The 25,437-nt window shown below is 38.7% G+C and overlaps 1 protein-coding gene across 1 annotated transcript in view; it reads right to left on the minus strand.

Annotated features, from left to right (window-relative positions):
- Window positions 1-25,437, minus strand: part of LOC114462241 (uncharacterized) — a 134,977-nt gene that overhangs the window by 14,933 nt on the left and 94,607 nt on the right. Inside the window, exons 13-14 of the mRNA XM_028444933.1 lie at window positions 11,918-12,049; window positions 338-380 (exon numbers count right to left, since the gene is read on the minus strand). Coding sequence (XP_028300734.1) covers window positions 338-380; window positions 11,918-12,049 — 175 coding nt within the window. The remainder of the gene's footprint in view (window positions 1-337; window positions 381-11,917; window positions 12,050-25,437) is intronic.

Here is a 25,437-nt window from a genome sequence, read left to right on the forward strand (position 1 = left end):
CATCCAAAGGCAAAAGCGTAAATCCCTGCTATTTGATCAAGACAGTTCTTTAGAATTAGATCAAGAAAAGACGAGCAAAAGCCCGTGCACCCCAAAGTTTGCGTGAATTTGATCAAACACTTCGCACCCTCAGATCTATACGTACAAACGGTTGATAAATGAGGGCCAATGTCTCCTGTTAATTAGATTTGATTGAACTTCTCTTTCTGTAGTTGGCTGTCCTCTGTCCTCACTTACAAACGTTTCCATGGATCCGGATGTTAGCATTAGCAGCAGTTAAATGACTAAAGTCAAAGTTTGGTCCCTTCCAGCGCTGTAGTTAGTTCTTTGTTCTTACCTTTGTCAGTGGAATGGTTGCAATCTCTCCAGCTTTCTCAGACCTGGAATACAAAAACACAAAGAAAGCTGAAAAGTTTAAGCTAACAGCGCTAATCTGCTGTTTCACAGTAGCATCAGATGCTGCCTCAGCACTGCCTGTACCTGAACATTTGTTCTGTGATTGATTGATAGTAGTCTAGAATCTTCATTAGGAGCGACTGAATCCCAAAACATTTTTCTCTTTTGCAAACAAATGTGTTTGTTATGAAGTAGGCAGATTGATGTTGATTGATTCTTTTTGACATTTTAGTCAAAGTATTTCCATTTGTTGTAAAATTTTAGAGTGACTGCCCTCTATGGGTTGAAACCCTGCTATTACAATTCAATTTTGCAACTGGCTGAGGATGTTGGTTTGTGACGTTTTGGTGGCTTCTTACATCATTGTTAGCCCCGCCTCGCCTATAAAAATGATCACCTGTGGACTTTACAATCTGTGGCAAGGAGAGAATTGTAAATAGAGATGGTTATTGAGAATTAAATAGCTAGTTATCATAGCATAGATTGTTCTTGGGAGATTGTATAGTATTGACTGGGCGTGTCTTAATAGTTCCTGAAGCCCCGCCCATAATCAAGGCTTATTAAAAAAAAATTCCAGCTCAGATGCATGTCAGACCAAACCTCAGGGTTTAGTTACATTTTAAATGGTGAAACACAAGGATTAGTGGAAACTTCATCAGGGAGTATGTTTAATACTCGTCTGTTAAATTCTTCATGGACTCCAATCAGCTTGTGACTGATTTCTTTTGGATTAACTGAATACTGTCATGGCTGAAACTAAAGTGCCTTCAATGTTACATGAGCGTCGAACCAGCACAGACAGTGAGGAGTGGCTCTGCTGAGAGGTGGACAAACTCGGTCACAACGAACATATTTATTCCTGCTGCTTAGCGCCCCTCAGTTTGATAACTGCTGTGTTAGAACAGTGTTTCTTAGATAGGGGTGCGTGTACCCCTGGGGGTACATGATGACACTACAGGGGGTACTTCTGAGAGAGAGGAAAAATAACAAATAAAAGCATACAAATATGGGGTAATATAATGTTTATGTTTAGTTAAAAATGAGAATCATACTAAACATTACCAGCAACTCACAAAACACCAACAAAAACACATAAAAAATAAGAGAAAAATATACTAAATAATAAAAAGAACACACAACAAAATGTCACCAAAAAGAGACTAAGAGAGAAAAATACTTACTATTACCAGTGACACAAAACGACAATAAATGAGACAAAAATACACAAGATCTCTACAAAAAGCACAAAGATAACAGAGAAACAACATAAGAAACAACCAAACGACACCACGCACGCACATGCACACACACACACACAAACAGAATAATTTAAATAATCCCAACAGCACACAAGAACAACAAAAACCCACAAAATAAGAGAAAAGTATACCGAATAATAAAAAGAACAACAAAATGTGCAAAATGACACAAAAAATGATTAGAACATGATTAGAAAACGATAGAAATAAATCTAAATACTGTTTCATTCCACTCATTTACAAAATGAGATTCTTTAAAATGTGTGTTATCATTCGTTCATTCTATCATTATGCTCTAAAGTAATTTTTTCACAGAATTCTGAGCAAAATGTTCTAGTCGGACAAAGGGGAGATTTGGATTCAAAAGTTAAAGGGGTACTTGGACCAAAAAAGTTTGAGAACCACGACAATATGATATAAAAAGGCCATTGTGGAAAAGGACATTATGAAATAAAAAGGCCATTGTGGAAATAAATATTTAAGAAAAATGAAACGTATTTCATAATAATATTACCTTATTTAACAATTTAATGGCCATATTATGTATTTGTCAGTTATTCATCAAAATGGTATTTATTTCAAAATGTTGTTTTTATTTATTTAATTATGACTCTTTTGGGCTTCCATAGGCCAAACACCTCTCTGTACCAAAGGGTAACACTTGGTGGAAAATCTTTAATCCAATTGTGCAAAATGCACTTCCAAGCAATTACAAGGAGCTTCTCAAGAAGTTTGTATTGAGTAGCAGGAAGACATAGTACCCTCAATTTAAATATCCTGTTGATCTCCTTGGAAATAAACGTCCAAAATCTGGAGATCATCTTGTACTCCCAAAAGTAATGAAAGTACAGTATGTTGCCCTATGAATGCGGCACTTAATACATATAGGGAAAAAGGAATGATTTATTTTGAGCAAGATGACGGAGGTGATATGAAGTCTGTGTAGTATCTTGTACTGAGTTTCCCTTAGCCTGTTACATGTGAATGTAGTATTGATCAGACGTATAGCAGCCTGCCACTCATCTTCTATATATTCAATATCCAAATCCTTTTCCCAGTTCATAGAAAGATTTTGTAGGTCATACGTGTTAAAGGAGCCGAGAAGTGAATAAAATGATGATATAAAATGTTTTTCATTTTCACGTTCTCGGATGCCTCATTTGCAGAAATGCAAAAACATTTTGCTTGGGGATATCAAATATTAATTGTAGCTGTTGGAAGGACATTAAAATGTTATCTTTGAATAGGTCACCAATTACCTACAGTATATTCCTCTATCCCGCCAGGAAGAGAACACGGATGAGCCAATGCCAGCAGGAAAATCCGGATTATGGGTTATAGGGGAGAGCACAGATTTAATATTTTTCCTTCCCATATATTTATTTAAATCGTGCCATACCCTGACGCTGTTGTATATAATAAGGTAACTCTTAACCTCTGGGTTTATCTTGCTTGCATCACAAATAACCAAGCTCCAGGGGGAGTGCGAGAAGCATGCCCAAGAGTCAATACAAGTCTCTTTTAAGATATGCATTTAGCCATAGCCAGCAATGGCGTTCGTGACAGGCCCAGTTATAAAATATCAAGTTCGGCATAGAGATGCCACCCATATCTGTGGGTAGTTGCAAAATCTTGAGCTTCTGCCTTGGTTTTTTGCCATGCCAAATACATTTTGAAAATGCTTTTTCTAAATCCTGATTAGTTTTCTTGGGTATGTACAGGGGGAGCATCTGAAGGAGATATAGTAAGCGAGGGAGGACATTCATTTTATTTAGACTGATCCGACCCATCAGAGACAGTGGAAGTTTGTGCCAACGCTCCAAATCCTTTTTAATTGATAAGCAAATTGGGGCAAAACTTAATTTTGACAAATCCTTCAAATCGGGGGACACTTTTATTCCAAGATATGTGAAACTGTTAACAGTCCATGTAGAAGGAAAATCGTCCATAACATCATTTAAGATCAGAGTGCCCAGTGGCATACGTAGCTTCAGATTTCGAAAAATTAATCTTGTAACCCAATATAAAACAAAATTTGTTGAAAATGTTTAGTATCACAGAATTTGATTGTCATGGGGACGTCAGAAATAAAAGGATATCATCAGCATACAAGGCAATTTTATGTTCCACACTTCCCATCCACACTCCCCAACCTCAGTGTGCCACCACATACTTTCAGAAACACAATTCAAATAACCTCCAAGCAATACATATGGAGAAGAAAATGTGGCCACGTCTGACAGAAGTTGTGGGACAAAAGAAGCATCATATGCATTTGGAGCATATATACATCCAAAAATAAGCAACACCCCATACAGATAGCTGGACCGAAATACACAGCGGCCATCTTTGTCTGTTATGGTTTTATCAAGAGTGAAAGGCAGGCTGTGATGTAGGAGAACAGCAACCCCCCTACTTTTTGAGTTAAATGAGGAGTAGAACACCTGACCCACCCAGCTCCTCCTTAATTTAATTTGCTCTAAATCTGTAAGGTGGGTTTCTTGGAGAAAAGCTACCTGACATTTTTCTGTCCTAAGGAAACCTAGAATCTTCTGGCATTTGATGACATGGTTGATACCTTTCACATTGAGTGAAACAACCTTAAGATCACTCATTCAGCAGAGAGAGAGAGAGAGAGAGAGAGAGAGAGAGAGAGAGAGAGAGAGAGAGAGAGAGAGAGAGAGAGAATAATAATTAAAAAAAATTAAAAAAATAGAAGTACAAAGGTAACGAAGTGAGTTATAATGCACTTGGTAGACAAATGGACTGTAATAAAAACAATGCACAAAAAAGCAAGAAGTAATAAAATGAATAAGACTGTCTGTGACAACCCATCCCCAAATGATGGATTGCATCCCGATGTTGAAGAACCCCCTAAAACAAGAACAAAAAACAGCCAAATGGCAAACAGTTCCCTGGAACCGGTGAAGCAGAGAGCTATCTCTCCACCGCAGAGAGAATGCAACCCATCAGTTGCAGGTCTATCCATCCTAGAGCCAGGTTGTTCCCCACAACATAACAACAACATGATCAAACCCTAGTCTGTATAATGTACTGCATTTTCATAAAGAAAAAAAGAAAAAAACAAACAAGAAAAAAAACCCGATTGGTTTCCAAATATCAGACAGCGCATTAACAGCTGCTCTTCCCAGCACCTCCCCTTTAGCCTAAATATGTAGGCTAAGTACAATGAGAGAAGAGAAGGAGAATAATAATAATAAGCCTACTCTGGCAAACAAATGTCTTTACAGTCATTTACGCACCTTGTGATTCTCTTCTTCAAATAAAGAGAGGTGGGAGGAGTCAGAAATTGTATCTCTTGGAGCGCTGCCGTCCACACAGTCATTCGGATCCATTCTTGCCCAGAAAGTCGTCTGCCTCCTGACGGTTTTTGAAAGCGTGTTCCTCTCCGTTGAAAGTGAAGCATAAGGAGGCCAGGTAGCACATTTGGAACCGTATTCCTCTGCAGATAAGCCGCTCACACGTCCCGTTGAACTGCCGCCTGGCATCCCTCACCTGCGCCGAGAAATCCTGGCGGATGTAAACTTTGCTACCCTGGTAGGTGAGCTCACCCTTTTCTCTGGCCGCTGCAAGAATCCGCTGTTTGCTGTTAAAGTTGTGAAGTTTAATAATGACAGGTCTGTTGTAATTTGTCTTCGGCGGCCCGAGGGCTCTGTGCGCCCTGTCAATCTTAACGTCCCTTGCTTGCTCTCCAGTCCAAGCGTGCCTGGGAGCCAGATTTCAAAAAACTTAATTGCCTGTCGGCCTTATGTACCTTCTTTGTGACCGAGACCTTAAATTCTCTCTGCGGCTCCTATTTTCGCTGTCCTCGGATCGGTCAGTTAAGAACTTAACTTTTTGTTCCAGTTCAGCGACTCGGTTCTCCAGGGATGTGGTGCGTTCCTCGCCTTCGTAAATGCAGCTCTCAGCCTCAGTTATCCTTTTAACGTTGTCCTCAGTGCCCATTCTGTCCAAAGTGTACTGCAGCTCGGCAAACTTCTGCTCCATGATGGCACTTAGTTTCTCCGTAACATTCTGGGCAATAGCGGTTGCAACATTTTCCTCCGCCAGCACGCTATCGCAATTATCCGAATTCGCTTCTGCGCTGGCCATGTGTGTCGTTTTTTTTGCTTCAGTGCGTGATTTCTTCGATGTTTCTCGTAAATAAGTTTTCCTTTCATCTCCGAACATAGTTGGAAACAAAAATCACAGAGGTAGCTGGGAGTTTAATCAGTAAAAATGTAGAAAAAACGGCATTTAGGGCAGGAAGCCAGTGAAGTGGATCATCACACCCTGACTGCATCACGTGACCGTGGATAGTGTTTTGATAGTTTAGATGTATTTAATAAAGTTTAAAGAGAGAAAGTTGGATGATTTTGAGGAGCAATGAGAGAGGATAAGTACAGATGTATCTTTGAAACAAAAGATTACTTCATTGTATGTCTCACAATTCTGAATAAAATTCTGTACACATCATTATCCAAGTTAGCCATTCGTATTTAATGACCTCTTCCAAGGTCAACAAGTGCTTTTAACAAGCGTGTTAGGTTAACATGATAATAATAACAATAATAATAATAATAATAATAACAACGACAACAACAATAATAATAATAATAATAACATTTTATTTGTGGGCGCCTTTCAAAAAACCCAAGGACACCTTACAGGCAGAGTTAAAAATAGCAACAATAAAAACATAGAAATTCAAAGCAGTAAACATAAAACATAAAAATTAGAGATTTAAAAAGGAGGTAAGTAACAGTTTTACAAAAAACAAATTTTAAAAAGAAGATTTGCAGTGTGGTGGATGGAAATCAGAGTGAGTAGGCTTGTTTGAACATGTGGGTTTTGAGATGTGATTTGAAGATGGTCAGAGTGTCAATGTTTCGGATGTCAGGTGGGAGGGAGTCCCAGGGGTGGGGGGCAGAGCGGCTGAAGGCTCTGGACCCCATGGTGATCATGCGGACATGAGGAATGAGAAGGCTGAGAGAGGAAGATGATCTGAGGGTCCGATTGGTGTGTTTATGTGGAGGAGTTCAGTGAGATATGGAGTGGCGAGTTTATGTGAGGGCCTTGAAGGTTAGGATGAGAGTTTTGTAAGTAAATAATAGAGAACAACACAGAAAAAAGCGTTGGAGGACTGGAAGGGCTCGGTTCAAATCCTATGGAACTACTTTTGGGAAAACTTACACAGAAAATATATATGAAAAAAATTGTATCATATACATGCGATTATTTTTGAAGATAATTATATTATTCATACATTTTTAGCCAGTAGGTGGTTTCGTGTGCACATGAAGCGTGATACGATGCTTCATGAGACTTCACCTCACCATCACTTTACTGCTATTAAACTTCCTGAAATTGTACTAAACAGGATTTTGAGTGAGATTGGACATATTTGTCTATTTGTCAAACTTTCTAGGCATTCAATCACTGTTTTTTGATGAAAAATAGTGTATAAATGTGTGATAATGTCCTACAACATACATGTGAGGCATTTCCGTGTCATGTTGGAGCCTGATTTTAAATACAGAGAGGTAAGAAAAATTGGGTCAGATTGCTTTTTGCGTTTCAGAATTTTCATTCAGTTTGTTCTTTTCCACCATAATGGAGAATGGGAGGCCCTACATACACACACGCACACACTCCATCAGTACTTGGACTGGACTGAATGGGCCGACCTTTCCTCCTCACATTCATCACTGAGTCTTTGGCTCTCCAACAGATCTGCTGCTTTGGAAAGACACGAGCCTCATTATTCTGCACCTTTTTAAAGGGACACGCCTAATTTATCTCACACATCCCCAGGTAGAGCGATAATGAATCACGTCCTCTGTCAGTGCTTACAACGGTTTCTCTTACTAGCTTTGTTTGCATTTCACACAGTGAACAATGAATGACATTATTTCAGTGATGTTTGCACACATGGAAGTTAGTGTGCAGCTAATAGACCACGGTTAGATGATGTTTTTTAATTTGGAATTAGTTATTCCAAAATAAATAATTCAGAACTAAAGTGTTCTGCTTACATGGAAATAGTAATTTCTGAACTGAAGTTTACATGGAAAACCGGTTTATTCGGCTTTAGTTCATTCCGCTTTAGGTCTGGGGGTTGGGAAAGCTCAGATTGGACAGGGGCAAACGTCACGTCGATCACGTCTATTGGGAAAAACACACAGCAAACATTTTATTGTTGGCTGTAACACAGAAGACCACACAACCTAACCAACTCTAATAACCGTTACAATGATAGACTTGGTGATATTTTAGCCTGTGCAGCAGTACAGGTACACATTTACTCTGTCTCTGGGTCTTAGTATCACTCGTTCGATGAAGCCTGTTTCATTTGCTGATCTCTATGTGTGTGATAAGTCCATGTGTCCGTGCTAATGTCTGCATGTTATGCCTCTGTCCATCCCCTTTTTTCATTATATCCATGTCTTTTAAGGTTCTTATTAAATAGTGTCGGCTCTATTCCGGGTCGCCATGTTGGATTATGTTGTCACCCAGTGCGTCATTGCAGCAAGTCTTAGATGCGCAGAACAACTGGAAGAAAAGCCGCAAGCAGCGATAATGCGCAAATTTCTGTATTTCCACATTGAGCTGGTTTAGGGCAGAGAGTTTAACAATTGATTCACAATTGACGCAAATCAAAGTTTGCATGTGAAAATGGGAGCACTTAAAAAAAAAAAAATCTTTGGATAACTTTTGGTGTCCCACTTCTATAGATGATCTAGAGCAAGTTTGAGCTCTGTCGGTGAAACTCCTTATGAAAAGTGTGTTAAAATAGGACATTTGTCTCATATTAAATTCTCTTCACTCTGTAGGGGGGGCCAACGTGTCAATGTCCGTTTTTCCACTTTGAACTGGTTTAATAATTAATAACAGGCTTATCATGGTCTACTTCTGTGTCAATTTTCATGATTCTACGATGAATTATTTTTTTGGCAATTCCTATCTCGTAATGCATTTTTGGCGTACTTGACAAAAATATGAAAATTACTCAAAATACACTAAACTAAAAATGTATACAAAAAAAAATACATTATATCTCATTATATTGCCCAGCCCTACCCACCATATGTCCAATATATATAGAATATAGAATACATTCAGGTATTTCTCATGTATTCAATCTTTTCATACAATCTACTATGAACACATTACATACTAATTTTGACGTCAGACTTAATATAATCAATCAATCAATCAATCTTTATTTGTATAGCGCCAAATCATAACCAATGGTATCTCAAGGCACTTTACAGTAGAGCAGTCTTAAGGATGGACTCTTCATTTTATGGATACACACATATGCATATATACGTATATACACATACATATGTATCCCACACCCAACATGAATTCATCATGGCGGCAAGGAATGATGAATAGTACGTTAGAATGAGGAGTACGTTAGAATGAGTAGTACGTTAGAATGAGTAGTATGTTAGTATGAGTAGTACATTAGAATGAGTAGTACGTTAGAATGAGGAGTACGTTTGTATGAGGAGTACGTTTGTATGAGGAGTACGTTAGAATGAGTAGTACGTTAGTATGAGGAGTACGTTTGTATGAGGAGTACGTTAGAATGAGTAGTACGTTAGTATGAGTAGTACTTTAGAATGAGTAGTATGTTAGTATGAGAAGTACGTTAGAATGAGTAGTACGTTAGAATGAGTAGTACTTTAGAATGAGTAGTACTTTAGAATGAGTAGTACGTTAGAATGAGTAGTATGTTAGTATGAGTAGTACGTTAGAATAAGTAGTATGTTAGAATGAGTAGTAACCATATTCTTCTAACATAACCCAAGCAGAACCCAAAAGGCCATATGACTGGCACTCCAGTGTCTGTCTACAAGTCAAGCCGGTGTTAACTAGTTTACACACCCGACCAGCTCTGGATTGAAATTGTCCTGAAGTCGGTGTGGGATGATCTAACTTGGTGAAAACTGCATCTCCTGGTCAAAGTGGTGGCAGATGTAGGACTCCATGACGATGATTGGAATAAAAAGCCTGTCTTGCTTTCTCCTCCTCTGTTTGCCAAACCATCTTCCTGCTGGGCCATTTGGGTTGCAGATTATTTTCAAGTGTGGGGAACATCGTTCTTATCTTCCTCCCTATTAAGAGTTCCACTGGGCTGACTCCCTTGGTGGTACAGGGAGTCGATCTGTAGCACATCCGCGCTATGGGTGGATACTTTTGTCTGAGGTTCCTTTTAGCAGTTTGCACTGCTCTCTCAGCATGGCCATTCCCTTGAGGGTGATGAGGACTGGATGTGATGTGCTGAAAGTCCAACTGTTTGGCCAGTTCCTGAAATTCCATACTGGAAAAATGAGGACCGTTATCGCTCACCACCTCATCTGGGATTCCAAACCTTGCAAAGATTGCTTAAAGTCTCTGAACAACCTGAGTGCTGGTTGTGGATGGCAGTTGGAGCACCTCGAGAAATCTTGAGTAATAATCTGACACAACAAGATAGTTTATTTTGTTGTGTTCACAGAGGTCGAGAGCTATTCTTTTCCATGGACGGTCGGTCGGGGTAGGGATGTAGAGATGAGCAGCTCTTTTTGTTGTGCTCGCTTTTGTTCTTGACATGCGTGGCACGACATCACAGTGTTTTTAAGTTTTGCACAGAGTCCAGGCCAAGACACCGATGATTTCTCTCTCTCTCTCTCTACACTTTGTTAACCCCTGATGTCTGTCATGTACTCTTTCCAAGATGTCAGCTCTCAGTGAACGTGGGATCACAATCCTGATCCCACTTCTGACACCATGAAGAATGATCGATGGCAAGGCTTCTTGTGGTTTTAGATGGCTTTATTCCTCTAGCTTCTTATATGACAGAATAACTGGAATATTGTTTGAATACAGAACATAGAACAGAGAGAACATAGAACAGAGAGTGTTGCTGTGACCTGATCCCAGATATTTACACCATCATGGAGGAAAGTCCAACCCAGCTGTATATTCTTAAACAAAACATTCCCACACAGTTCAAATAGCACAAGAAGAATGTTCTAAAGCAGGTTCTCATGACTGAGCTACACATCCACATCCTGCCACTAGGTGGCAGTGTTGCTCTATCAAAGCTTTGCTGCGTCCCTGTTACTGAGGGTCACAGCAGTCGCATTTTTATTTCTGAGACCAACAATGACTGAGGGGTGAAAGAATAGCACAGAAATAAAATGTAAAAGCCAAGCAATCAAAATGAAAAATGCTTGTTCTGTAAAGCGACGTAATGAAAGAAGATTTAATACAAAAGGCAGGCTGGTGCCAGGCAGCGCTTACCATTCAAGGATGCTTTGAAATAATTACATATTCACTCAGAGGCTGTTAATTGCACACATTCACACAATTCCCCTTAGATGTAACACCATCGTCCCCTTTGGCTGCACGGAGCTCCCTTATTATTATAAAGGTTGGAGAGGAAATATTTGGACTTACTCCTCTTTGCTCCGTATTTCTCTGAAACAATAAATACAGTATTGAATTCACTCTGTCTGAATCTGTCTAATAATATTCAATAATACCAGGAAAAATAAGAGAAACGTCCTATTTTTGTGACTGGGAGGAACCTAGAGTAGGGAAAACATGCAACTTCTGCACACACCCAATATAAAAAGAGGAGTCTCTTTATAATAGTGAACCCAGCACTGGGGCATATGGACACGTCATCTCCTCACTTTCAATCCCTTCTTTCACTACTGTCACTGCACTGAATGATGCACCCATATTTTAAAACGAGGCACGTCCCTTAAATCCAACATAAAAAATATAATTTTTATAATTACATTACAAAATGAACAAAAAGTGATCAAAACACAATATACAACATTGACAATTAAGAACAAAAAATAAAACTAAAATCAAAATGTATCAGAGTTCACTCAAAAGACAAATCTTAGCAGCAGGTTTAGAATGGACAAACTTAATGTTTTTAAATATTTTAGCTCTTTTAAAAACCTGGTTTCCTTTTTAAAAATCTGCATTTATGAATATTTCTGATTTTTTTTTTCCAAATAAAAATATGGTTGTTTTTAAACCATGCTTAACGTGATCTCCTGATAGACGTGAATATGTCACATCTGTCCAATTACAATCCTCGGACCTAAAGCAAAATTGAAGGCAAATAAACATGTTTCCATGCAAACTGAATTTGAAATGACTATTTCCATGTAAACATGAAGCAGAATACTTGAATTCAGAATAATTAATTCTGAGTTAAAAAACATTATATAAGAGAGAACGCTCACTCTTCCAGGGAGATGTTGGAGAACAACTGGAATGAGGCAGCATGAGCTGTGGGAGCGTTGGGCTCAGAAGACGATGTTGTCCTCCTCTCTGGTAGCGACGTCTGTGGGACGATTTCCAGCACCGCCCAGCACCTACAAGACACACACAAACCAGTAAACAGAAGATAAATAGCTGAGAGAATAATACAGCTATCTAATAATGTCTTTATCGCCTCCCTTTGTTCACTTAGATCTGTTGTTGCTTCTAATAGAGACGCCTCGTGATTGTCAGAAAGAGACGAGCTAATGAACATATGGAGCAGAATGATAGATATGATATGAAAAAACATTCATACAAACAAAGCAATATGTTAAAAATTTTAATTTTGAATTAAATAGCTCTGACTAAAAGGCATTTCAATAAATATTATTTGTGGTAGTTTACTTTTAATACCAGCTATTTAAATTCACTTGTTAAATAAACTTAAATTAAAACTGTTTAACGCTGAATGATTTATTTGATTTAAGTGAAGTGGAATTAACTATTGACTTATACTTATTTGAAATATTTAACTAAGAAATAGTAATACATATAAAGAGCATCTGAATTGCCTGTAAGTATATATCCTAAGTTTAAATTAGTAAATTATCAGGTAATGGAAATACCATGATGGAAATGATGCTTCAGTGTTAGTTTGATGTAATTAGGTTTGATATAAATTGGTTAAAGCATGAAATAAATGAGAAAAGAAACAAAATTTAAAAGGCAAAGAATTGAGTTGTAATGTTTCCTCATTTGACGTAAAACGCATAAACAGAAATTTCATGCTAAATTATGTCATCATGAAATTCTTCAAACGACCATTCCTCTCTGAGCATAAATTTTACATACCAAGTTGTTTATGTGGCTCTTTCATGACTAAAACATGATGATACATGGGTGAGTTTTCATTGACACCACGAGACTGGACAAAAATGTCAGAGGGTGGCCTGTCAGACGTTTAAAACGAAGGACATTTCCTCCTATTGTCCGTGTAATGTCTGTCAAAAGCTAAGAAAAAAAACAACAGCAATGCCTTGTTTGGTCACGCCCATAACTACGGTCACTGGTCACACATACACACGTTTCAGTTTATTATTTTGTTAATGGACGATGGCAGAGCCTCAACAAAGGGGCTTGGTGGACGGTTGATACTCCAGGGCTAAATTTACTGTCATTAACTTCAGGGTTAACCCTTTACTTTACTAGCAGCGTTGAAAAGCAGCACTCGGGTCTGTCTTGAGAAATGCTGCAGCCTTTATTACAATAAATGTTGCTCAGTCACTACACATTTGCAGCTAAACTAAACTAAACCTTTTCCTCGTATCATTTGGCAGCTCTCATCTCCTGCTGCATTCACTCTCACTCGGATCTCCCGCCTTTAAAGGTTCTATATCATGCTAAATTAACTTTGTTGAGCTTTTAACCTTATTACAATGTTAATTCCTTATCAAAAACACACCCAAAGCATAATTGGGCTTCCTTCCTGCATCTCTGAGCAATTTTCTCGAATCTGAGCTGCTGCTCTGCCCTCTTCTGAAAAACGAGCGGTCCCTCCGATTCAGGCATTTGTGATGTCACAAAAGTCTGAACCGCCACCTCCAGGAAGTTCCTGCTGCCGGTGCCGCGCCTCCACAGTGAACATACACGCACACTCTCTCAGAGCTAAAGGCATCTGATCGGCCGAAGAACATCTTTTTTGATGGTCATTGTTTTTTTTCTTATCGATTATACTTTGTCATATGAGTCAAGCTACAAACACAAAACGTGTTCTCTGCATTTAACCCCTCCCTTAGGAGCAGTGGGCAGCAACGCTGTAGCACCCGGAGCAGTTCCATTTTTGGTATCCGTTATATCTCTTTGTATCGCCTTTGACTTGATCTGACGTGTTTGTGACACAATGCGACGCAGAAGTTGGACAAAACAGTGGACTAACACCTTGAATGGACTATTCCTGAAATAAGTAGTGGAGAGGATGACAAAAAAGTGATGTAGCAGCTCTGGCGAGTGTTTGAAGCCGCAGCAGATTTATGGCGCGTTCACACCAAATGCGTCGAAAGCGTCAAAAGCGGCAGGTGTATATTCACAATATATGGTGGACACGCTTCTGGAGAGCATCAGAGGTTCCTGTGCGGCGCGTTTTGAAGCTTTTCACGCGGTGGACACTCCTCCAACGTGGCTGGAGTTGGGATTGTTAAACTTTTGGAGCATATCGCGGTGCATCGACCAATCAGGAGCGTTCCCAACCGTGACATATTCAGAATAATGAGAAAAAAAAACACTAACCAGAGGCAAAGACAGATGGACAGGCGCTCTTTTACTGGAACAGAGCACCTGTAGTTGGGATCCTGGTAGGAGTTGCGAGCGCCAATGCAGGCCAGTAGGTCGTCAAACTGGGCACAGGAGAGACAAAAGTAGCGCTGAAAGCGCCTCTCGTCCGAGGTCAGCTCTGGTGAATCCAGAAACGGCGCCGAGGCGCAAATAAAGCCAAGCCACTCTCTCTTTAAAGTAGAGCCGATGAATGGAAGTCAGAGGCGGCGTGTTCAGCAAGGAACTCAAGACTTTATTCTCCATTCACCACACGTCTTTATAGCCCTCTAACATCACAGTGCACACACTGAGTCACACCAAAATACATCCGACGGAAACACAGCCTTCTCAACACAACAATGTTCCCCACCACTTCACAGTCACTGGGTGAATTATGAACGTAACTGATCGCCACAGTATCTTGTATGAACACCACCGGCAACAGAGAAGCCCCTCCCCTCGACACGCATCCCGAGCATCTTTGATGTTGGTGACAAGCGTCTGTATTCAATGAGCACAAGCGTCCAACTACGCGGGTGAGGCACAATTTTGATGCCCAAAACGAGTTTGGTGTGAACGTACCATTAATCCGCTGCTCCCTCTCACATGCACACTTGTTTGTCTGACTCACAATCACAATAGCCGCTTAAATATCCAAGTGTTTTACAGTAATGTAAAGTTTTTTTGGCTGAAAACATTAACAACAGTGTGTGGATAGCAAAAGAATATTGCTTTGGTGATCACTGATCTCCCTCGCAAGAGTGAGGCATGAAGTCTTCGTCTATAGACACACCCATTCATGCATATGCATAAGTAGGCCCCAAAACAGTCCGTTTCTTGAACTGCTCTGAAAGTGACTTTTCAGAGGGCTAAAACCCCAGAAAACAGGCGAGTTTGGGAAAAAAAACCTCAAACACTATGTTGTTGGGGTTCTTAGAACAAATGGAGATGTTTGAAAAATAGCATAATACTGGACCTTTAAGTGATAAATTTTCGCTACAACCTGTAAACTTTGATTCCAATTTCAAACATTTATTAACCTAAATTAAAGCTAAAAGACTAATACTCCATTTTTATTAACTAAAATCAGACAAAAAAAGTTTTGAGTTTTTGTTGACTAAAACTATCCAATTTTGAAATGATTAAACTAACAAGTATTTTCGTCCATAAGCCGTGTTTGAAATCACATACTAACGTACTACTCATACAAGTTTGAAGTCAAAATTAATATGTAGTGCATTCACATTAGAAAGTATGAAAAGATTGAGTATGCGAGAAATACCCGGATGTATACTATATCAGGACATTTTGGACACACTAGTCATACTCAACCGCCCCATGATGCATGACGAGTGGAATATAAAGTCGTCCTGGGACCAGTTTCAAGTTAAAAATCAAACAAAAACATATTTTCTTGTCGTCCATTGTCTTTTTAACGCTTTTGATCGGTCTCTTGTTTTGAAGTTAACTGGTAGTTTTGCCAGTAGTAAATGGTCAATATAGAATCTCCGAAATGTTGAAATGAAATGTGTATATGCGAGTTTTTGGATCAAATGAGCACATGTTGATATTCTACTTGGTCACTTTCTCACTAAAAATGTTTTCATAACTTTCAAAGGTGGAGAATCAACAGACATTTAGCCTCAGTACTTCATGTTTGTGTCATTGTAGGTTTGAAATACATTTTGGGAAACTCGGAAGTATACTTCAGTGGGAACGGTCATCATCCTAATCCTCCTAACCATACTTATAGAGTAGAGTAAACTAGAGATTCTTTATTCATTCATTATGGTATATAGTAGATACGGGTGTGCCATCTAAGGAACCTCATGATTCGATTTTGATTTAAAATTCAGGGTTCAATTCAATTAATCAACAATTTTATTACGATAACGATTATTATGATTTGATTCGGTTTTTTCCCCCCTTACTGTGTGGCTATTTTATACTTTTAAACAAGTTACTTCAGGTGTCTGGGTGGCATCCTTGACATTCACTTTTGTTTCGTGAGCAGCGGTTGTCTTCCTGTCATTTAGTTATTATGAATAAACTATCAATTTTTTTACATTTATGATTCGTTATCTAATCATCACGTGTCAAATCGTGATTAATCTAATAATCAATGTATTGGCACATTTTTAATAGTAGACAGTATATACTCATTGAGTTTATAGTGTAGAGTATGTTAGTAATGCTCTTTTGAACACAGCCTAAGACTAAAAGCCACACTGCTAGGAAAGAGCTTTAGTGTTCAGTCTGGTTAGTCCTGTGTGTTTTTTTATATCTTTTCATGCTTGTTCCTGTTCAGCTGTGTCATGACATTCCCTCCACTTGATGAGGTGTGTTATCTCCATCCTGTTGATACTCCTCCATTCAGTGACCTCACTTTGATTAGTTTGTTGGTGGTGGTTATAATTAAAGACTAATGTTTGGTTTGTTGTTTCCTCCTGTTGCCTATTGGTACTCAAGTTTGGAAGTGATCAGACTTTTGGATACTTCAACATCTCTTCTACACGTTGATTTGTTTTCTGCATTTGGATCCTCAATGATGAACATTTGGAGACGACGCAGTAAGAGGATACAGTGATCCATCTCTCTGCTCTCTCTCTTTAGGCTTATAGCTAGTTTGGATCGTCAGTAGAGGCAGATGAAGCCATCGTCTGATCACAGCCCATCTCCACTGCTGCTCCTCACAGATATAATGAGACGAAGTACAACAGCCGGGATTCCTTCTGACTGGTGATAATAAAGAAGGCTGATGCTGGCAAAGCCATCATTCCACTGCAAACGTTGTTTCCACTCTATGGGAGTGTTGATGGTTTTCTGTCGCTGACACCACAGGCTCCACTTCTATGGCTTTCCATCACCACATTTGACAGGTCTCTGTGTGTTGTCTGTAAAGCGTGCGCACATCACATCAAACGGTGTTCCCTTAAAATCACTTGTCGGATTAAATTCTGAGTTTTGTAACGATGTCACATTTCTCCCAACTTTCACATGTCGATACAATGTTTTGACATTGATCAAACAGCCATCAGCAGAAAAAGATGCAGTAACAGGAAGGAGAGTTTAAGGACCCACATAAGCACAGAGAACATGTAAACTACACAAAAACGCTTTTCACATTACTTCGTGTGCTAAACACCAAAGGTGAAATGATATATCATGTGAAAAGATATCAATATATTCTTTTCTGTAGAACTGGAATTTAAGGAGGTCTGTGGAAGAGAATAACGGAGGCAGTGAACATTGTTTTCGTATTGGAATGGACTCAGGTTGAGGTTTGAATTCAATTTTCAATAACTAACTTAACCACTGCCTAATAATGGTTTAAATGAAACCGTACTCACCTACAGCCTAAAAGCGTAAATCCCTGCTATTTGATCGTGACAATTTTTTATATTTTGGTCAAGAAAAAGTTGACGAGTCAGGCTGTTGCACTGCTGAATCTCGTGTCTGGTAACAGAGTTTGTCAGCGGGTTAATCAAGTATTCTGTTGAAGGAAAGTCAAAAAGGTGATATCAGTAATAATGTGGGCTTTTTTAAATTCATTTTATTTCATTTTAATAATCCATTTTGATCTGTTCTGAATGTGTCTGCTTATGCTTAAGTGACAGCTGAGGCTTGTTTCATACTTTATTTACAGACTCACTCAGACTTTGCTGTTCTGCTCCACAGATCCACACACTCAGATTTGAGTACACAAGGACCTGACATGAGATCTCATCGTAGTGTGCGCTCACGTCAAAATTCATAAATGTGTGAATTTGGTCGAACGCACGTCATACGCTCAGATCTGAACGTACGAACGGTTGATAAATGAGGTCCAGGGTGTGTACCCAGCTGTGGTGCAGTTTGACATAATCTTTCTGTGTGTGTGTGTGTTATTTCTTCCTTCCTCTACTCTACTTCCTCTCTCTGGTGTGTCACGCTTGCTCTGTGATTTTTCCTGCTGTCCTCTGGGTGTTTAGGAGTGGCTAGGTGATCCATCTTTGTCTGACAGTGTCTGGATCTGGATTTCTCCCATTTTTAACTCCACGGCTGTGTTTCCCAAACCTCTAGCAGAGATCACTTCAGCCATTAGACACTCAGTCACAGTCTGCTTCACATTAAATATCCTCTGAAACAAAACGTCAGCTGTCACCAATGACAGCCATAACACGTGCTCGTCTTTTTTCCTCGTAATGGATGAACGACGCTGAGAGAAGTTTGACGTTTATATCACAGCTACACGGCGCATCTGCCAGTTGTCTTCACACTCAGTTGTAGGAGGTTGGATGCATCATCACGTGCGTGGATGTGTCTTCACAGAGATGTTTATTTGGTCTCATTTTTCCTGTTGTCAGAGGTTTTTCTGATCTTTAGTCACTGTTCCAAAAAATCTTGTTTGCAGTGACTGAAGGGCATTTGTAATTGTGTTTTACTTGTTGCAATGACAAATAAAGTTCTACAAAGTATTCTTCTCTATTCTATCCCATTGGCTGATGCATCCATGCAGGCTTCATCGTTGAATAACGGTGTGAGAAGGAGCTCCAAAGATGAGATCAGGGCGGATGGATTTTACACAAGAAGAGATGAACTAATGCCCACTTTCTTCGTGAGCTGTTTCCTTTTCAAACTGAATCAATGTGCTACAGCGTCTAATCACAGCAAATTGCTTTGGAGCTGTTACTGGGACTCCAACAAGTGACCTTTAAAGGTCTTAGATCTGATCGCTGAATCAAGAAATTACACTTTATTTGATCATTGAGCTTAGGGAGCGCAGCATTACACACCCTCATTTATCAACCATTCATACAACCAAAATCACACAAGCTTCGGTGTTTATGAATTTTGACGTGAACGTACGCTACAATCTAGATCTTACGCCAGCTCTGAGGTCGTGTACGCAAATCTCAGTGTCTGGATTTGTGAAGCAGCAGCAAAATGTGAGTGACAGTGAAAATAATTATTAAACAAACCTCAACTGTCATTTAAGCATAAGTAGACACATATTCATAATAGATTAAAACAAATGAAACAAAAGAAAATTATATTAAAAAAGCCCACGTTACTAATACTGATACCACTTTTTTGGTTTTCCCCACATGGATTACCGTATGACCCTACTGGTAAACTCTGCTACCATCCAAGGAAAGGGAGAACGCTGCTGTGTAGCCCAGAGAAAATCTATGACATTATTTTTAGCCTGAGATGTTTTTCCACATCAACGCATTATGGAACACCGTTTGATGAGCCAGTGCAGCGTGAGGAGGCACAGTGCAAGATCCTTGTGTTCAGCACAGCCTTCACTGGGAAACCGGACCTCATTCATGCCTTTAAATATAAAGTATACCTCAACATTTTACAAATACACTGCAGTAATTAATAAGTAATGTGATGAAGTATAGTTAAAAATGGATAAAGGCATAATAAACACAAAAGGGACAACAAAGTCATTTTTAAGGGTTTTGATTGTTAAAATACAGTATTCTAATGTGATATTTATTGCCTTAAGCGTGCAGACAAGTGAGGTCGATGGAAACGTCATATTTCTGTGTCTCTCTCCTGGATCTCTGCTGTGAAGTTGTTCACAGCGCACACAGGGGGGCAGATGTCACCTGCTCTGTAGCTGACCCTTCAAAGAGCGTTTAAATGAGATCTTTTAAGTCAGGTTTACACAAGTCCAAAAAGTGCATCTTGTTTAGCTCTACCTCTGATGTGAGGATGCCAATTTTCATTTTGGAAACATTTCCATTTTGGCAGTATTTGTTTGAAATCAGTGGGCGGGGCCTACGAACCAGGAATATTTAAGGGCATAACATGTTAATGACGATCAAATTCAGCCGCCAAATTTTTTAACACCAAATCATTTGTACGTTGGGATTGGTCACATATGAATGTTTCATAAATCACATGCTGGTCCTGTATTACTAAATCCTTTACACAAGGTTGATAAATGAGGGCCCCTGTGTACTAATTTTGTGTTGTATAGTGTCACACTCAGGATGAGCTGTCCAGCTACTAGTCACTTTGTTTTAGAAGAGATTAAAATTAATGATTAAAATGATCCATGACATAGTCAAAAGTTTCAAAACTAAACCTACAAGTTTCAAAGGTCACATTCACTGTGTACACGGAACTCGGAAAGATCCCTGTTGTCAATGTCGACCTCCGAGGTAAGCTCGGGAAACTTGACTGGCCACAGCAAGCTGATGTTTTTTAATAGTTTTAGATGAGCAAAAATGCCTTCTGGGTAAATATATTAGCTCCTTGAGGCTAAGAGAGAAATGTCATACACTTTAAGTATGACTTGAACGCAGGGTTGAGGTGAATTATAATCGTAATCGCGTAATTGATTAATTACAATTATGGCATAATCATAATTGTAATTTTAAAAATCTGATGTAATAATCATAATTAAATTGTAATTAAATTTAGATAATTGACATGTAATTGTAATTGCATAAAAATTCTATAAATATTGTCAATTATAATCTAACGCCAAACTGGGTAACCACCTAACGGTTTTACACATATGTAGTTAACAATTATTAAAATATGTTACATTTCAAACTTTCCCACATTTTACCATTTACATTTTTTTTTTAACCTAATGGTATACTGACACAAAAAATGCTCAGATGCCCACACAAAAATATTTAAACGTATATATTTTCATTGATTAGGAAGCCTAATAAGGTAACCAATAGATAGTAAAGAAGTTAGATGATATTTGTTATTAGTGTATTTTACAGCTGATTTAGGACCCTTTATCATAAGAAATGCTAACACAAAGCTAACACAAGAGGAAGGTTAACTTTTATTGTTATTAATTTCAGGCCCAGTAATTGTGATTCATTGGATTTTAACTTTAGCAATTAAGAACGTAATTGCAATTGACTTTCTGAGGATGAAAAAAAAATATTGTAATTTAATTGTAATTGGAAAAAATTCTGGTAGTAATATTGTCATTGAACATGGTTAATTGAAAATGTAATTGTAACTGAGAAATGTAATTGGTTCCAACTCTGCTTGAACTCACCATTGAAGTCTATGATCATTGAACAATAGACTGTATAAAGTATACATTAAACTATACAGTATCACCACTTATGCAGAGCAGTGTTAAATGAACAGAGTGGGGATGAAAATGCCACTACAGACTATTTACTAGGGTTGCACATCTCTCTGTGATAAACAATTCGATATGCATCTCAATACACAAGTTACGATTCGATTAAAAAACAATATCCTTTTATTACTGACTAATTTGATACGAATCGATTCGATACAGTGTAGGAACTATACAATTTGTTTCTATGGTAAATATTTGTTGTAGACATTTTATAAAATAAAGAATCCAATTCTAAAGTGACAGTATAATAATTTATTTTCAAATATGTAAAATACCACATATCCCCAAGCATTGTGGCCTAATGGCACTGGTAAAACAAAAACAGAACAACAAAATCACATGTCAATGTATTTATTTTTAGACATGGACCAAATAAAAAAGTCTGGCAGACTCATTAGATGGGAACTCCAAAGGTAAAAGTAGCACAGAATACAAACAACAAAGTGCAACATTTCAGCCTGAGCATAATGCTTTGAGCATGAGAGGTACGTAACTAAGATGCAACATTTCAATGTAAAGAAGTTACACACCTATAAACAAACCTTATAATGAAGACCCCTGGTGGTCATCTGAAACTTTAGCCTCAGGCCTGGGGAGCGAGAGTGGAAGGACAAAGCAGCAACCACCTTCTTATGTGCTTAAAATATTCGCTACTTTATTTTTTTTCCCCAAACCTAAACTCTGCTGTGATCATTAGTTATTATCACCCTACATTGTGTTCAACTGCTCATTTTTCTGTGAAGTTTGTTTTTAAATATGTTATTTGAGGTTGAAAAACAAGATTTAACGTAAACTTTTCCGTTCAGTTTTTTCGTCTTTTTAGAGCTACTAGTACTAATACTAACCTCTATGATCTGATCATCTGAACAAGACATTGGTAGAATTTCCAGTGGCAGAGATACCTAAATTTGTGGCGTAGCTGGGCTGCGTAAGTCATCAAGGCAGTACGCTAAATGGGTGGAAGCGTGTTACCAGGGCTCCTCGCGCTGGACCCTACTGAGCAGACTCTAAAAACGTTGAGTGGGAACAGCCACAATGCACACCTGCGATACCTGATCCATGACTCTACAACCGATTCATCTTGGAATTCGTGGCTAATTCCTATTGATTGAGGAGGCTGCGACCAATGCAGCAGTTATTCTCGTTGAACCGGATATCCGGTCGCATCGGTTTATCATTCCGAATCTTACTATTTACATATAACTGTGTGTGCAACCTTTTTGCTAAAACGTCATTCTGATTGACTCGGGCTGCTTTAAACCTGCCCAAATTCCTGAGTCGGGGTCCTGAGCTTAAGGGCCGTTTTATTGCACTTTTCTGATTCATTTTGTCAGATTCATCTGGGTTAAGAGTGCAATTGAATGCAGCATTATTTAGGGAGACAAATATCCAGTAACCAACCTCCCACAGTTCTTTCTTACTGTAGCGGAAACCAGTCCTCTAACAGAGAAACATCCTCAACACAAAGTTCCAATCTGACCTTGTTTCCCAGGATACATCAATGCTTTCACTGGCAGACTGTGAAAAAGGATAAACTTTGAGTTGTTGAAGGCTATAAAGTTAGAGAGCAGAGAGAGAGAGAGCTCGTTCCTCTCTGCAGCTTTGGCTCTCAGAGATTTATCCATTCATTTGTTGTGGCTACGCACCAATGCACCCAACAACACACCATTCCTTTTTTATTCTACTAGTCTTTCACTCTGGTAAGAGCCTCAACAGAATTATGTCCCAAACAATATTTATGAATCAAAATTATGGTCTGAAAAATAGAAGCAGGGGAAATTGCTTAGCAGGATGTCAAGCGGGTGCAGGACCCCAAAAGAAGAAGTGAGATAAGAACACAGTGAGGAAGGATTTACATGGACAGTGTGGTTCCAGCTAATTTGGAGAAGCAGAGCGGGAGCTACTGATGTCATTCTACACATAAACTGAAGCAGAGATTAAGATTATTTTACCGTTAAAGCGTTGATTCCTTGAAAGAATTTTTGTGGAAACGTGGTATCGTTCTCCAAGGCAGAAAGACCAAGTTATCTGCTAAAGCTAATACTGCACAAAAGCTAAAAATTCAGGTTTTTCCTGCTTTTTAAACAGTGAGCAATCAGTTGATCAGAGCTGTTTCACTTATCGACCTGTCCAACTTGTGCACTTCCTTTATATTTGTAAAATAATTGCTTAATAAATATATTCGTGGACCTGGTTATTGAATGGTGGACCTCATAAATGTACTTTTTCAAAGTCAGAACTCATACTGTCCTTTTCACACTCGGAAATCTCGCTTGTGTAATCAATAACAATGATACATTTTATTCATACGCACTTTAAAAAAATTTAAAGACACTTTACAGCTGTTAAAACAACTACACAAGTCAAAAACAAAATTAACAACAATAAAGATAAATACAGAAAAACCACAAGTTAAAAGCTTGGGAGATGGACAGTGGAAGCAAGGTGAGCTCTCGCTTTGATACTGTTTCTCCTGTTTCTCTTCTCGGTTTAGTGCTCAGATGTGAGCATCATTCCCGGATAGAGTCCGAATCCCACCCGCTGGAGACCCAGGAAGTCTGTGTTTATGTCCACCAGGGGTCACCTGTGTGGAAGTGAGAGGACTGGGGACTGAAGTCAAAAACCTTGGTGTTCTGATTGACTCAGATCTTACATTGAGCAGTCAGATCAAATCTATCACAAAAACAGCTTCTACCACCTAAAGAACATCTCCAGAGTGAAAGGTTTAATGACTCAGAAAGATCAGGAGAAACTGGTCCATGCTTTTATCTCCAGCAGACTGGACTATTGTAATGGTCTTCTGACAGGAATCCCCCAAAAGAGCATCAAACATCTACAGCTGGTTCAGAACGCTGCAGCTCGGGTCTTAACCAGAACAAAGAGATCAGAACACATTACTCCAGTTTTAAAGTCTTTACACTGGCTCCCAGTCAGCCTCAGAATAGACTTTAAAGTTCTGCTGCTGGTGTATAAATCTGTGAATGGGTTTGGTCCAGAATACATCAGTGATGTTAGTCAGGTATGAACCCAGCAGGTATCTCAGATCTATGGATACAGGTCAGATAGTGGAGCCCAGAGCTCACAGTAAACATGGTGTTGCTGCGTTTAGTTGTTATGCTGCAAAGAAGTGGAACAAACTGCAGCAGAACTGAAGTCAGCATCACATGTGAACATTTTAAAAACAAAATTAAAGGCACTTTTTTCTCTACTGCGTATGATTGAGAGGGAGATTTTTGGTCATGTTGTTAATGTAATGTGTTTGTTGATGATTTTAATTGATTTTACTGATGATTTAAAAAAAATGTTTTGCCGACTTTAATGTTTATAGATTTTAAGCTGTTGAATGTTTTCTGTTGCACTTTTTGATCATGTAAAGCACATCGAGTTGCCTTGTGCATGAAATGCTCTATACAAATCCATTTGCCTTGCCTTGCAGCCACACACCATACTTGGTTATCCTATCTTAAACAGTTTCTGAGAAAAGCTGTCCCTTTTAACTGGGATGGACGCGCGGACAGAGCTCAAACCTATATCCCCCTTCCACATTTATGGCGGGGGATAATAATACCAACAACACACAAAAACGACAAGAAAAACACAAAATAAGAGAAAAATAAACTGAATAATAAAAAAATGAACAAACAACAAAACATACACAAATGACATCTAAAACCCACAAAATAATGATAGAAATGATCTCGATTAGAACATGAAGTGAAAATCCAAAGGTCAGTCTCCGTCCCATATCAAGAGGGAGATGACAGGGAATTATAAAAACTATATGAATAAATCTATTCAAGAGGCATTAAATACTGTTTCATTCCAGTTATTTACAAAAGGATATTCGTTAAATGGGTTTTTATCACTCATTAATTCCATCATTATGCTCTAAAGTTGTTTTTTCACAGAATTCTGAGCAAAATGTAATAGTCGAACATAAGGGGGTACTTGCATTCAAAAGAGTTTAAGAACCATTGTTCTGTGTCACTTTCATGACGCTTCTAAAAACAGTCTGTTTTGGGGCCTTCATGCATATGCATGAGTTGGCATGACAGTAGACGCTAACTCCACACC

Source organism: Gouania willdenowi, chromosome 4 (assembly GCF_900634775.1).
Source record: "Gouania willdenowi chromosome 4, fGouWil2.1, whole genome shotgun sequence".
NCBI lineage: Eukaryota > Metazoa > Chordata > Actinopteri > Blenniiformes > Gobiesocidae > Gouania > Gouania willdenowi.